At 37.0% G+C, this 14783-nt stretch overlaps 1 protein-coding gene across 2 annotated transcripts in view; it reads left to right on the top strand.

Moving 5' to 3' along the window:
* LOC105915486 (voltage-dependent calcium channel subunit alpha-2/delta-3) overlaps window positions 1-14783 on the top strand; it is a 47849-nt gene that overhangs the window by 19039 nt on the left and 14027 nt on the right. For both annotated transcript variants that reach the window (XM_036128977.1, XM_036128978.1), the window contains exons 8-16: window positions 1210-1270; window positions 1378-1528; window positions 3158-3232; window positions 3346-3435; window positions 5474-5587; window positions 6499-6577; window positions 10869-11002; window positions 11394-11411; window positions 14047-14118. In XM_036128977.1, the coding sequence (XP_035984870.1) occupies window positions 1210-1270; window positions 1378-1528; window positions 3158-3232; window positions 3346-3435; window positions 5474-5587; window positions 6499-6577; window positions 10869-11002; window positions 11394-11411; window positions 14047-14118 (794 nt within the window). The remainder of the gene's footprint in view (window positions 1-1209; window positions 1271-1377; window positions 1529-3157; window positions 3233-3345; window positions 3436-5473; window positions 5588-6498; window positions 6578-10868; window positions 11003-11393; window positions 11412-14046; window positions 14119-14783) is intronic.

Raw genomic sequence — 14783 nt, 5'->3', positions numbered from 1 at the left:
AGGGAAATCTTCTTTTTTTTGCTTCTAGTTTGATACAACTTTTAAATTGAGAAGTTACTGACCAAGTTCAGCAACCCTTTGGGCCAGAATGTGCACAGTGCATATCCTTATAAGGACTGGCTTTATATTTTGGTGTGTGTTGACTGGGAAAGAGAGAGAAAAGGAAGCTTTGTCCCATGGGAGCTGTCACTGCAGTAAAAAGGAAAAAAAACTGATCAGAACAAATGATTTAGCCTTTCTAAAGGGGTAATTTGGCTAATGTTGTAATTTTACAGACCATCAGAGAGGATGCATTTAAACAGAGTGCAATTAATCAGAATTTGCCAGTGTTAGTCTACAGTCACTGAGGGAACAGCCCACTGTTTCCTAATCCAGAAAAGGTTCCATTGTGATTCCAGGGAAAAATGCTTAAAATATATTATACATATGTATGGTAAATGGTAAAAGGCCTGTACTTAAATTGTGCTTTATCAAGTCCAGAGGACCACAAAGACCTTTACTCTACATTGGGTCATTCACGCGCACATTCAGACAACATCGGTTAGCTACATCTGTATCGACATTTATCAAGAAAAAGATTATTCTGTATTGTACTTGCATTTTTTTTCATATTTTTCTCTCTAGTCTTAGGGTATTTCTGCTCCCTCCCACAGTTCAGAACCATGCATGATAAGCTACTATTTCTCTGTAAATTGCACTTAGAGCAAAAATGTAAGTGGAGGCATGGCGGTTTGTCCTGTATCTCTCAGTCTTTTCCTGTGATAGACTGGGGACCTGTATAGAGTGTATTGAGGCTTTTACCCAATGCTATACTGGAGATAGATGACCCAACTCAACCCTGCCAGGAAAAGTCAGAGAATACATGGTTTAATACGGTGAATATGTAATCACAGATTTCTGGACTGCGTCTGGTTATGCTGGAGAAGGATTTGAGGCCTGAGGTTAAAATTTTGGTGCTTAGCTGTTTATGACAAACTAAAAGACCACCTTCATTCTAGTGTAAAATGTTTAGAAAGATTGATTAAAAGTCTTGACAAAAAGCATGATAAAATCATTTGTACTATAGAGGAGCCTTAAGAAGTGAAAGAGAAGTTATCTGAGCTCACAGCCCTGCTTTATAATTCACAAACAATATTTTAGATATTTTTCATTTATAAAGTAATGGCCACTTTTTTCCCCTGTAAATTTACTTTTCAATTTGTCCTCCAGGAGTAAAGTGGCACCCAGATGAGCACGGCGTCATCGGCTTTGACTGTAGAAATCGGAAGTGGTGAGAGTGTTAAAATATTGCCCTCCCAACAGAATGGAGGGGAAATAACCAAATCTCTGATTATTGTAATGTTCTGATCAGGTGTTTGATTTAACTCCACACCACAGGTACATTCAGGCAGCTACATCTCCAAAAGATGTGGTGATCTTGGTAGATGTTAGTGGAAGCATGAAGGGGCTGAGGCTGACGATTGCCAGGCAGACGGTTTCCTCCATTTTAGACACACTGGGAGATGACGACTTCTTCAACATCATTGCTGTATGTTTTTTTTTTTTTATCTATACTTATTTGTTGTGAAAAAGAAAAAAAATCTGACTTTTTGCAACATCTTGCAAAAGTATTCCCAGCTTTAATATTTTCACACTTTGTCAGGTCGCAACAACAAAAGTTTAATGTATTTTATTGGGAATTTATGTGATAACCCAATAGAAAGATATAATTGTGAAGTAGAAGAAAAATAAAACAAAGTTTACTTTTTTTATTTTTTTTTACAAAATGAGAAAATTGTTGAGTGCATTCGTATTCTTCCCATTTAACCCTCGTATCCCTAAATAAAAAACAGCTAATTGCCTTCAAAAGTTGCCGAACGAAGAAACAGGACAGGAATATAGTTGTGGGGAAATTCAAAGCACAGTTATGTTATTAAAAAATTCTCCTAACATTTCAGGAATCACTATTCAATCATTGTAATAGAAACCAGGGGTTCCATTACCTCATGAAATGTGATGTTTGATATTGTGTGATTTATGATCGAGTTCAAGACTAAATGTTCGGCTTATTTGAGCTTATTGTTGTAGTTGTATTCAGAAATTTGAGAAGGCATTATTGAGAAGGGGAAGGTCTGGCCCTCCCTCCTGTATTCAAACATGAAAAGAGTACCAAGAGACGACACTTTAGCTAAACACAACACAATGCAGTGAAAGGACAGAATTATCTAGAGAAGCAGTCAAGAAGCCTGTAGGGGCTGATTCATGACTCAGGTCAGTGAACATGTGAACAACTATTAGGTGTCCATTAAACAATTTTTGCCTTTAGGAAACAGTGTTTTGTTGAAATAAAATCATAAGAGATACTTTTTGCAGTGTGCCACAAGCCATGTAAGGGACACAACAAACATGTGGCAGAAGGGGCTCTGATGAGATGAGACCAACTTTCTGGCCAACAGGCAAGCCTCTGCATTGTGACGCAAAACTGAGACTGCTCATCATCCTGGACATAACATCCCTATGAGGAAATATGGGGATTTTTATACTCTGGAGATGTTTTTTTTTTTTTTATAAAGATAGTAAAGCTAGTGTTGATGGGCAGATGAACAGAGCTAAACACAGGGAGATCCAGGATGAAACCTTGACTTGGACAGAGATGGAGGTTCTTCTAAAAGCAGGACATGCCCCTAAATATATAATCAGACCTACAGTGAAATAGTTTAGATCAAAATATGTATTGGACTCAGTCAGAGCCCAGACCTAAATCCAAAAGTGATTATGTGGCAAGACTTTAAATTGATGTTCATAGATGACCTCCATCCAATCCCACTCAGCATGAGGTGTTCTGCAAAGTAGAACACGCAAACATTTTAGCCTTTAGATTTGCCAAGCTGGTAGAGACACATACACCCTCAAAAGAGTTGCAGCTGCAATTACAGTGAAAGGATGTCCTTCAAGTGACTGAATACAACTGCACAACTGAGTCTTCAGATATTTGTCAGTGAAATGTTTTCAAGTAATCTATATCTTTCTTTTTTTACTTTACAATTATTTTCTGCAACTTGTGTTAGTCTATCAACACCCAGTAAAATAGATCAAAGTTTGCGAATATAATGGGACAATATTTTAAAAAAGCTCAAATGTATGTAACTGTTGCTTGTTCACTCATATTTAAACACAGTATAATCAAGAGATCCACTATGTGGAGCCTTGTTTGAATGGTACACTGGTCCGGGCCGACACTACCAACAAAGATGTAAGTCTTTATATTCCTTTTTCTTCCCATGAGGATCTTACTCCTGCCGTAGTGAATGTTTCATGACATTATAGTGTTTAAAATAGGGTTTAATTGCTTTGGTTTTCTGTCAGCACTTCCGCGAACATCTGGATAAGCTGTTTGCCAAAGGGATCGGGCTGCTGGGCGAAGCGCTGAGCGAGGCCTTCACCATCCTGAATGATGTAAGTTTATCGTAGATGCTGTTCAAACATTTATCTGTTCTGTTTAAACTCTACTTAAACCATGCATGCCAAACAGATTTGTTTGTTTTTTTGTTGACTGTTTTTTGTGGGATTAGTATTCATACTAGCCTGACATGAAAATAGGACTGAGTGACTCCAACAAATGGATTCAGTTTCTGTTTGATTAAAGGATCCTCATGGCTGAAACAGCAACACGAGTTTAATAGTTACATTTGTCTTTAGTGACAGAAAGAACCCACTTCCGAATCATTATTATTTATTCATTACTTTAGTCAACCAGGAGAAACGCAATAAGATTTAAAATCTCACTTACAAGAGTGATCTGGACAAAAACAGCACTAAAAGACATCACAGATAAAATATACCATATCATAAATAGTAGTAGAATCCTGTGAAATATATTCAAGCATTTAGGAGGTGTGTCCACTGTTGTAACGCTCCATTTTAATCCCCCGTTCCACTCTCCAAACACAGACACATCCATTCTGAAGAGTGATTAATGGCTGTAATTAATGTCAGTGATTAATATTGCAGCTGATTAGAACACAGAGGAGATAAAGCCAGGAGCCAGGCTGCGCTTCTTTTATCTCCCTGTTTTCAGGCGAGCTGTGGCCGGGGCCGCCGAAGCTGAGGGAGCACAGCTTTTACCTCTGCGTTTGTCAGATTAATTAAAGCCCTGCAATGAATATGCTAATCAGGTAGCCCATAGACTGCTGCTGAAGCTCATATTTGCACTGATACCTGGTGTATCAAGTCTGAAGAGCATATCAGAGACTTAATCAAATAAACACTTGATGAACTTTGCAACATTTATATGAAGTTGTTAGGCTAAGAGTATCACTGCGATGCAGAATATACACATGACTTCCTTTAACAAACCACTGACATCAACACAAAGTCTCAGGTCTATGAGAAAAGTAAAAGTAATTCATGTCAGTTGAACATTTTTGACATTTGGTCCCAATTTAAACACAAACTTCAAGATGTTTCAGTGTATTTTATGCTATTGTGTAATTGTGAAATGGTACACTGCATGTCACCTACAATGTTCGCTGTAAAACACAGAGTTGATTGCAATGGATGTTTTTTAGGGTTATCACAGCAACAGGGGCTGAAAAAAAAAATGCATGCCACACTTTTCAGATTTTTATTTGTTCAAACATTTTCTGGCTGTAATGTGGCAAAACAGGAAAAAAAAGTTTGAGGAGTGTAAATACTTTTTCAATGCCAGATATATATTTCACAGAAATACGGAAACAATTCTTGTTAATCTAGATCTGAAATTAAATTAAAAACTAAATATTCAGATAAAAGGCTTTGGGAAATCTGGAGAACATGGAGAGTGTATTTATGTGTTTATCTGCTGGAGGAACTGTTGTCACTCTGACTATACCGAGAACGTAATTTAATTAATCACAAGTTGTTTATTATTTACTCAAGTGACCTTTGTCTGATAAAATCTGTCTGGTGTCTCAAAAATTCACATTAAACACTTGTCTATTAATACATGTGTACAGTAGTACCACAATCAGGAAGTTTTGGAGCAGTTGTGATATTGTTGCGTCAGTCTGGCCCAGTTTACGGCACAAAATTGGGTTGAATTTCCATAACTGTAATGGAGGTGACTGGCAAAATTAAATTGTGAGTGTGTTGATCTTGTATTGTTTTTTTTTTTTACTTTGTGCTTACTGTATGTGTGCGTGAACGACTTGAAATTTCTTCTTACACCTGATGTAAGAGCAGATGTGCTCAGCAGGATGTACCCTGTGATTGTGTCACTATGCACCCCCTTTGTCTCCATATCCGCATTGCTACGGGTCAATAAACCAGTTAATTACGGCGCTGCATCTTCTGGGGTCAGAATGAAGCGCGCCACTAGATTCAGAATTACTTAAACACAAAGTGTCGCCTAATGACAACACACTGCAGACATCGTGGACGTTTTTTTTTATTCCTAATGGGAAAACAATTACAAATATGTAACGTGGCTTTTCATTGCTTTTCCCTCGTTCTGCAGTTTAATCAGACTGGACGTGGCAGCGTCTGCAGTCAGGCCATCATGCTTGTGACAGACGGAGCGACAAAAATGTACGATGATGTTTTTGAGAAGTACAACTGGCCAGACAGGAAAGTGAGTCCTAATCACTTTTTTCTTTTCTTTTAAAAACTTTCCTTTTCTCTTGCCTTTTTTTCTGACCTTTCTGCTTGTTCTGCTGTTTTCGTGCATCAGTAATAAATCTACATTTTAAAACTTATTGCCAACCCCAGCTCTGGTCTCATGCAGTGGGGAATTGTTTTTTTTTGTTGTTTTTTTTTTGCTTCATTACTACTCAGTAATATAATATTCATGTCAGTGTGATTTTTTTCTTTTCAACATGTTGGTGAATTACAACTCATTTCTCCCCTACGAGGAATAAAACATGGCAAATTAACAACTTTTAAGGGCAGTCCCTATATAAGAGCTCAATTTAGAAGCCTGTGCTCCACAGAGCTCTTCCTATACCTCTTCCTGGACGCAACGCTGGTTTTAAAATTCATCATCTGACTATGTTTGTATAATCTAGAGGCAATTCAAATTAAATCAACTACTGTGCTGTTCACATAGCAACAATAGCAACAGCTCTGGAGCCTTGTTCAGGTTTTGTAAGTGCATGTGTGTTGGCAGGGTTTGGCAGAGCACAGGGCATTGAATGGCACCACAACCCCCACCTGGTCCATGCACCCTCAGGGCTCCCGCATGGCAGCCATTGAGTGTTTCCTATGTGCTTTATGCTTAGCAAAGCATCTGGAGCCAATGAGCCGTGCAGGCCTGGCAGCGTGTCACACAGTGTTCTCCAAAGGGACAGTTGCTCATGCCCTCATCCCCAGACAAAAGAAGAATTAATTGATTTAACTGCAGCAGAGAGTAAAGAACAAAAGGACAATAAACACAAAGTGACTTGACAAAAAAATAACTCTAGAAGCAGCTAAGCAGCAAGTTGAGCCAAAGGTATTGCTTATCTTGTAATCTCTGATTTGTTATCATGTCTGTTCTTTGCACAGGTGCGCATATTCCCCTACCTGATTGGCCGAGAGTCTGCATTTGCAGATAATCTGAAATGGATGGCTTGTGCCAACAAAGGTTGGAGACTTTTTGATAAACATTTTGAAAGTGCTGTTAGATTTGTCCGCATAGCTTAAAGATATGTGGAAACCAGTGTGGTTTGGTGTGTGTCTGCATGGTCTGGCTCAGATATCGTCTGCCAACAGGCAATGAAGTGTCACTTAAGAAGGGGGGCAGGGTCAGAGTTCAAGCCGCTCTAATCCCTCTTCCTGTCACTGTCTACCTCTCGGCTGCTCACTGCTGATGGCTGCCATGTGTCATTGCTTCGGATGAGTGCCCTCTGAATGGGAAAGTCGCAGCCGGGAAAACGGATCACAGAGGGATTGCAGAATGACAAGCATCAAACCCCTTCCCCTGACAGACCCCCCTCTGTGAAATTACCTCCCATGTCCGATGTGAAACATTGTCAGGAACAGCAGGAGCTGACTGCAAGTCAAATGATTTCCCCACTGCTCTAAGCTAATACATTGGAAACCTGCAACAGCATGGTTCAGCGCAATTCAGTAATGATAAGGGTCTCAGCGGGGCTGGACATTAACAAAGTACAAAATGGCCGCATAGATGTCAGGAACTCCACGTTTGTTGAAAACTGCATTTCTGCCCGGCGCTCTGCTGCAGTGGCAGTTTTTATACGGCCATTACGACTGCTGCCCAGGCCGCCGTCTGATAGAGGGGTTATAAACATTCTTGATTCTTCATTAAAAACTTTCCTGTAACTTGAACAAGTTTTCTATTGCTTCTATTCCCAGTCAATTGGGAAGTGATCCCCCTGATGTTGTGCAGTGTAAATGCTGTGAGAAAAGTAACAAACCTAAAGGGCTATTTTAACAATTATTTAAAGTAATCTGGACTGGATTTCAACACCTGTAGTTCAAAATCTAAAATACCTATACACTCATCGATCTTCAACAGCAATGTTTTTTTTTTTTTTTTTGTTTTTTTTTACACATGAACAGGTTCTTACCATTTGAGATTGATCATGCAACCTTTTTTTCTATCTACATAAACACAAAAGTACCACAAAAAAACATTTTTGTAACCATACTTGTCAAATCTGGACTGAATTATTCTACAGTGATTACAAATGATATGAATAACAATTGCCGATTTGTGAAACTAAAAATGGTGTTCTCCGTTTGATCAAGGCAGCATTTCTTATCTCAGTCTTGTGAATCCAATATTGAGTGCAGAAAGATACGTTTATCACTCGCACTATTTATTTATGGTGTTTCACTTCAAACATGTTGGGTTCTGCACAGCATCTTCGCTTCTGTTAGGACTGTGCTATTATGGATAGAGTTTTCAGACATTTTTTTTATTTTGTGTGTGTGTAATCTACCAAAGCCTCTATTCCAGTTTGGGTATCACAGCCCCAAATCTGTGCACCACCAGTATTTTACAGCCGTCACTGGTTTATCAGTCTGGATCTGGAAATCCTACATGATTAGCTCTGTTATTACAAACCACCCTTGGTGGTGTCTCCCACTTTGACTGTAGGATAGTCAGCAAAATATTCCTGTACAGTATTCCAGCTACTTGGTTGTGGCTTTGAACTCTTTCAAGGGAAGCTTTGCAAATGCTACATCTTGGGTCCCGTTTGATGGTGTAGACCCCGGCCCCTATTGGTCTTATGTTTGTTACTGTCATATGTTTTTCTCTCTGTGCTGTTCCTCAGTCCGTCCCTCTCCAACCATTGGTAGGACTTCTAGATATCAGCCATTTTCTTAATCTGCTGATGGTACATGCCATTCAAGAACTTTTCTTTTAATAATGGCTCTTCCTGGTCAAGCTCTTGCACATTAGGTTTTTATCACCTTCTCTAGCTAGGCTGTATGTGTTGATATCAGGTTTTGTTTCCTGGCTTTTCAATACATGTCTTACTCTGTGAAGGAACTTGGTTTTTCAGCTTTTTCTAAGGTTAGCGTTTGGAATACCATGGTATTGGTAGCTCTCTTGAACATATGTGAAATGTTACCTTTGATTAGATTAAAACCCTTCCAGTTACGATAACCTTCTCTCTCTCTGATACTATTTAACCACACTTGTATTATCCAAATAAAATCTAATGTCCTTGCTGTATATTCTGAAAGGTACGGTAAATCAGTGATTCCCTCTTTCTTGACATATAGCTTCACGTCAAAATTGGTATCTGTAGCTGGTCATTGTGATGATGCGGCTGAAGGGGTTCAGACCAATGCAGAACAGCAGCTGAGCACGGTATATTATGGGTTACCCCTTAATATATACAGCAGCTGATGATGACTACTGCGGTTGACTTTGAATTGGCCTTGTGAGTTGTCTTCCACATTATCTTTGAGCTGTCTATGAAAATTCATGTTGATGTTGTGCAGTCTTAAGCTCTCCAAGATTTCTATATGTGGTACGTACTCGTAAACTTTCCTGTAGTAAATCCAGCTTGTCCACAGATTTGTATGTCTGGTCTTGCGGTCTCAAGTAGCTGTTTTGGCAGCCATTTGCAGGTGCTCCTTTGGTGTTATCAGCAATTCCCTTCTGGGTAACCCAGAATCAGAGTCTGTCATTTTTATTGTTCCTCAATGAGGGAATTTGTTTTACAGTGTAGGGCGACACATAGCACAAATAAACAACAATCACAGCAATAGTAACAATCAATAAAATGAGCCATTTGTGATCACATGCCCACTAATCTTTGCCACTATGCTCTGAACGTTTAAAATGTAGATCTGAAATTAGAATTTTTTTTATTTGATTTAAATGTATCACATAGATGGAGTTATATTTTTATAATGGTCCCCCATGACTTCTATTTGGCTTATGTTTTCTATTGTAAATACGTCTGTTAAACATTTCATTTAAATACATTTTAGGCCAAATGAGCTGGGTATTGACTATTAATAATTTAATTAATAAAGTTCATTAAATGTGAGGCATGTAGGCTAAGTTGTATTTTCTGTCTGTGTGTGTAAAAATATGACACAGACAGTGAATTTTAATATGTAAATAGCAGACATCTTGTCATCAGATCTCAGGGTCAGGGTTAGTTAGTTAGTCCCGTTAATTTTAACTTTCCAAGAATATTTTCAGTCATCTATCACATTGGCCTCATGCAGATGTATATGATACTTCATATGACCATATTCTCTGTTGGTTTATTTTTGACCACAAATATTTTACAACTCTTTCTCTACTTATATATTTAAGATGAATAGTCAGTAGTTACTTAGAATTATGAGGATAACTTGCATAACCCATGCCTGATAAATTTGTCAGGGTAACCGGCTATGTTACATGATATGGTGCAGATAATATTCTGTGATAAAAGTACAGAAATATGTAATCAAGACAAACACATTGTGCTCACGGTGTAAAATGAAAAAAAAAATGTTGACATAAGTTTTAAAATTTACCCAGAAAGTTTAGCTTAAAGGCTGTTTGTGAGTCACTAATCTAACCTTTAATCAATTTATAGTAATTATGTGGCTTTATTAATCTTAAGATGCATCCTTCTTTTGAGTTTATTTTTCCCCAGGTGGTGCAACAATTTATTACTTTGTTCTCTTGTTGCCAGTTTGATTGTTTGAGACACCAATCTGTGGTGTTGAACATTATTAAAAAAAACTGCATCAGACAACATATGGCTATTAATTTAACATAGGTATATAAAAATGATGTTTAAGCTGTGCCTGTAATAAATCTCATACTACAAAGGCAGCTGACAGCTCCAGTTGCTTGCGCTGCACAAGGTGCCCTTTTTCTCCACTAGAGCACCTGCCCCCCAAATGTCTGTGCACACCACTGTTGGTCCACTTGCAATGGGAATGTTGTAGGTTTGATTCCAACTTCTTCCTGTCTCATGATGACATGCTCCTGGACAACGCATTTTGAAACGTCAAATCACCTACCAATCTGCATAGAAACTTGCAAAAAAGCGCCAAGTAATTCAGTCCATTTATTTATTTTTAGCTCTAGTAGTATAAGTGAAAGCTTTGACATGCATGTTTTGAAGTCTTTGGAAATAAAAGTTTTATATCAGAAGGAAAAGATTGAGAAGAATGCAAGCAATAACTAAATGAAAGATTGGCATGCATTTCAAGTTTTGCTTTTTTTATTTATTTTACTCAGTATGGCTGAAGATCAAACCACAAACACCCTGATCATAAGACAACCTCTTCCCTCTTGAACCAATGCCCATTAATCTCAGAAACATATTATTAGGTTAGACAGTCCAAATACATGTTGGGCTGCTGTAAAAGAGGAAGAGATTCTCTCATTAAAAATATTATGTATATTTTTTACTTTACTTTGGTTAAGTGTTTGCATTTTATTGCAGGGTATTTTAGTCAGATTTCCACTTTAGCGGATGTTCAGGAGAACGTGATGCGGTACCTTCACGTCATGAGCCGTCCTAAGGTTATTGATCATGAACACGATACAGTGTGGACCGAAGCATACGCGGACAGTGCTGTAAGTATGTCACGCTGCATTAACTACAATCCCATTTGCGTTATCAGGATATATCTTTCATATACATTGGTAATCTGGTATTACTGCAGGCTTGAAATATGTCCATGAATTCAAATTTGTCTCGATAAACTTTAGATTATCATTTGTGGTGTTGTTGTTGTGAGTTGCGTGGTATTCCGAGGTTCCTGTGATGTACAGGGAAGCATGCCCATGCATGGGTCGGTTCACTCATCATTATTCATTATGCTTCTATAATGATTCCTGATTATGAGCTCCATTAATCTGCATGGATTCCCCTCTTCCTTGTACAGCTGTGTCTGCACATTCAATGCACAGACATTCTTTAATTTAATGACAATTATATCTTTGTGTGTCTTTTCTTCCCTGTCAGCTTTCTCATGCTCATAAGGTAAATATCTTATTTGCAATTTTTGATTTCTGTTGTATTAAAATAAAACGAAACTGACATGTATGTGCGAAGTACGTGAGGATCTGAAAAAAGATTATGCAAAAATAGAAAAGGCTTTCCTTTCAGATTTGCCAAATATGGGCTATATTGTTTAAAGCAAAAAGGACTTTAATGGTTGAATCAAATGCAATCTTCATGCTTTAATATTTCCCATCAAATTTAAAGCTTGGAGATACTTTTTTAGCACAGAGGCATTTATTGTTCTTCCTTCCAGTTAGGAGACAATGTACCCAGTGAAAACACGCACACACACAAATGGTTGGGAGATTGTCCTCTGGAGTGTGTGCTCCTGTATCTCAACCTCAGACACGCCATTCATCATTCTGTGGATCATTGCACTTTATCTCCTAAAGCCCATAATAAAACTGACATTGGAGGGGAGACCAAGAGGAGGAAAAGGAGGAGAGGGATGGGGTGCAGTTTGTTTGCCATCCATAGGTTTACGTGTGTGCATGTTTGTGTGGACACAGTTTGTGAAGACTAAAGTAGCCTGGATTTGTCCACTATTGTCTGCAGTGATGAGTTTAAGGACCTCCATTCTTCATTTTGTCAAGCTGACTTGTGGAAGCTTGGAGTGTTTTTGCTTCATGTTTATGCAAATAAGGTCTGAGGCACATGCACACACATGGACATGAAGCCAACACACAACGGCCCACAGATGTATTCACTTGTCTTGGGAAGACATAACAGACCTACTTCAGCTGTGAAGATGTGCTTAGTGGTTTTATTCTTCATTGAGGATGACGCATTAGTGGCATTAGGCATTGACCATGTCCATTGTCAAATTATGCTTTACTGTTATGCCCCTCCATTTGATGCAATCATTTGATACTAAAAATAAATGAACAGTGACTTTATTTTTATGATGTTAGGTCTTGCTATTCAAAAGCAAGTTTAAATATTCATCTTTAGCTTGTAAGAGAAAAACTATGGGGGCTCTGAAATATGTGTTAAACAGCCAGACTTTGGTTTGTCAACTTTGGATTACTATTAAAAGGTTGCAGTGAAAGCTGATGGCATTGTGTGAATTTAAGACTGTATTTTGGATTGAAATATGTTGTTCTTGGATTCTATATTTATATCAAAAACTAGTTTTATTTAAAGAAATTTACACTAAAACAAAAAGTATAGATACTCTGCTGCATCTCTGCATAGTACAGGTGATCTGTACTTTGAGCTCCTGTTTGTGTAATTTATTTATTTATTTATTTGTATTTTTGAACTTATTGGGCTTCTTGTACTTGAATAAGTTTGTTTAGAACTTTAAAAAGACAGAGAACACATTTAGAACACATTTTACTTGTTCAATGATTGAATCAAGAATTACATTCAACCCGTAGATGGACAGGTACATTTAAAAAAAATTATATTTAATTCCCACTTTCTAATGCTTCTGGGCTACAACGGACATGTTCATGCTTATCACTGAATAAACAAGACAGAATTGTTTACATTTCAACTGTTTACATAAATCACTGCTGCACCCTATACTGAAATTTCCTGTGTTTTTCTTTTCAAGCTGTATGCAAACGGAATTTCGTTCTGTACGCACTTTGTGCTTACAAAATGACAAATAAAGTTGTCTAAGTCTAAGTCTAAGAATTCACATATTCAAGTATTTTCAAAAGCATCTTGTTTAAAATGAATGATGTTATTTTCCATTTCTGCATGCATTACTCTCTTTAGGTAAAAAACAACAAAAAACAAAAGATATTACTTGTACTAACAACTTACATATTTTTAATTCATGCATGTTGAAACATTTAAATAAATTTGTTATTTTCAAAATGTAAAAGAAATTAGACAAACAATAGGATTTTTCTTTTTTTTTTTTAATGGACCATTTGTTTCTGAACAATCAGAACCAGCCCTTTGACTGATTTACAACGTGAACAAGCTTTTCATTGCTTTAATATATAGGTCAAAACCTAGATTTGGTCGGAACTCAAATGGCATCTTAACGACTTATTCATTGTTTTATTTTGAATCCTTTCTCATAACATTCAGAAACTTACGGCAAGATATAAAATTGAAGTCTAAACTATCAATAAAATTGTTTAATAAGATTACATCTAAGTATTGGTAAAAGTGTGTATTTCCTTACTGAATACTGGCTATATTATAACTGTTTAAAAGGATTTCAACTGTGTAATAATTCTTTTACTTAGCTCGGTTTTAAGCCAGACTTTATCCTCCTCTTCTTTAGTAAATGGTCGGTCACAGGAAAATATCCAGCTTTTACGAGTAACTGTAATTTCATGGCTTTTTAAAATGTTTATTAAATCATTCCCGTAGGACAGAAATTTACAAATAGTCTCTTAAATTAAGTTATATACAATACACTATCTTGACTTTTTTACCAACATTCCTAAAATGCATAAATTATTTGAAAACTGCCTGCTCTTGCTGTTTTAAACTAAATACATTATATTTTTGATATTCTGGTTTATTCGTCCCTGTATAATAAGAATAATTATGTTCTAATTTTTTTTATATTTTAAACAATTTAAATTGTTATTAGTCTGCTTTAATGAAAAATTTATGTTTGCCATTTTAATTCTTACAATTTTTTCAGCTCAGTGATAAATCAGGCCCAACACTGACGACGACAGTAGCCATGCCAGTCTTCAGCACAAAGAATGAAACGGTGAGTGGACCGGTAAATAGACAACTGTGCACACTTTTGAACTACACTGTGTCTCTTTGTTTTTAAAAACAAAAAAAAAATGTGATTTTGATATTGAGGCTATTTCTGCTGCCAGCTGATTCAAATAAATCCTTCAAATGAACTCCAAGCCACAGAGAGAATTGGGCGGAACAGACCCAACACTGTTACAGTTATGTCATGAAAAATGCAGTTTTGTAGTTGTGTTTGTGCATGTGTGGTGCTCCAGCAAATTAAATAAATAAAATCAAACGATCAACACCCCACAACTGAAACAGACCAACAAAAAAGAAAAAAATAATAAAGCCAACTTTGAAATAAAGTGGAGGACTAAGTTCATGCTGATAGATTTATGACTGGAAGCTTGCAGAAGGCATGAAAATAACAGGTTTTATGGTGTCAGGTTTTTACCACAAAAGTATTCTTGAGGTGAAATTTAATTAAATTTATTTATTAATTATTTATTCATTTAATAATTTTTCATCCATCAAGGTGAACCAGTTTTCATTGTCATCAGTCACGCCACAGTTAAACAGAACAAAAGTGAAATAAAACCCAGAAATTACGTTGCAGATTTTGGTTTCGGTGTTCCACCACAAGATAATAAGTGGTCCCCATCTGGCCAACCTTTTAAACATTTTCCAGGG

Source organism: Fundulus heteroclitus, unplaced genomic scaffold, assembly GCF_011125445.2.
Source record: "Fundulus heteroclitus isolate FHET01 unplaced genomic scaffold, MU-UCD_Fhet_4.1 scaffold_128, whole genome shotgun sequence".
Taxonomy (NCBI): domain Eukaryota; kingdom Metazoa; phylum Chordata; class Actinopteri; order Cyprinodontiformes; family Fundulidae; genus Fundulus; species Fundulus heteroclitus.
This window is presented reverse-complemented; position numbering and strand designations above follow the sequence as displayed.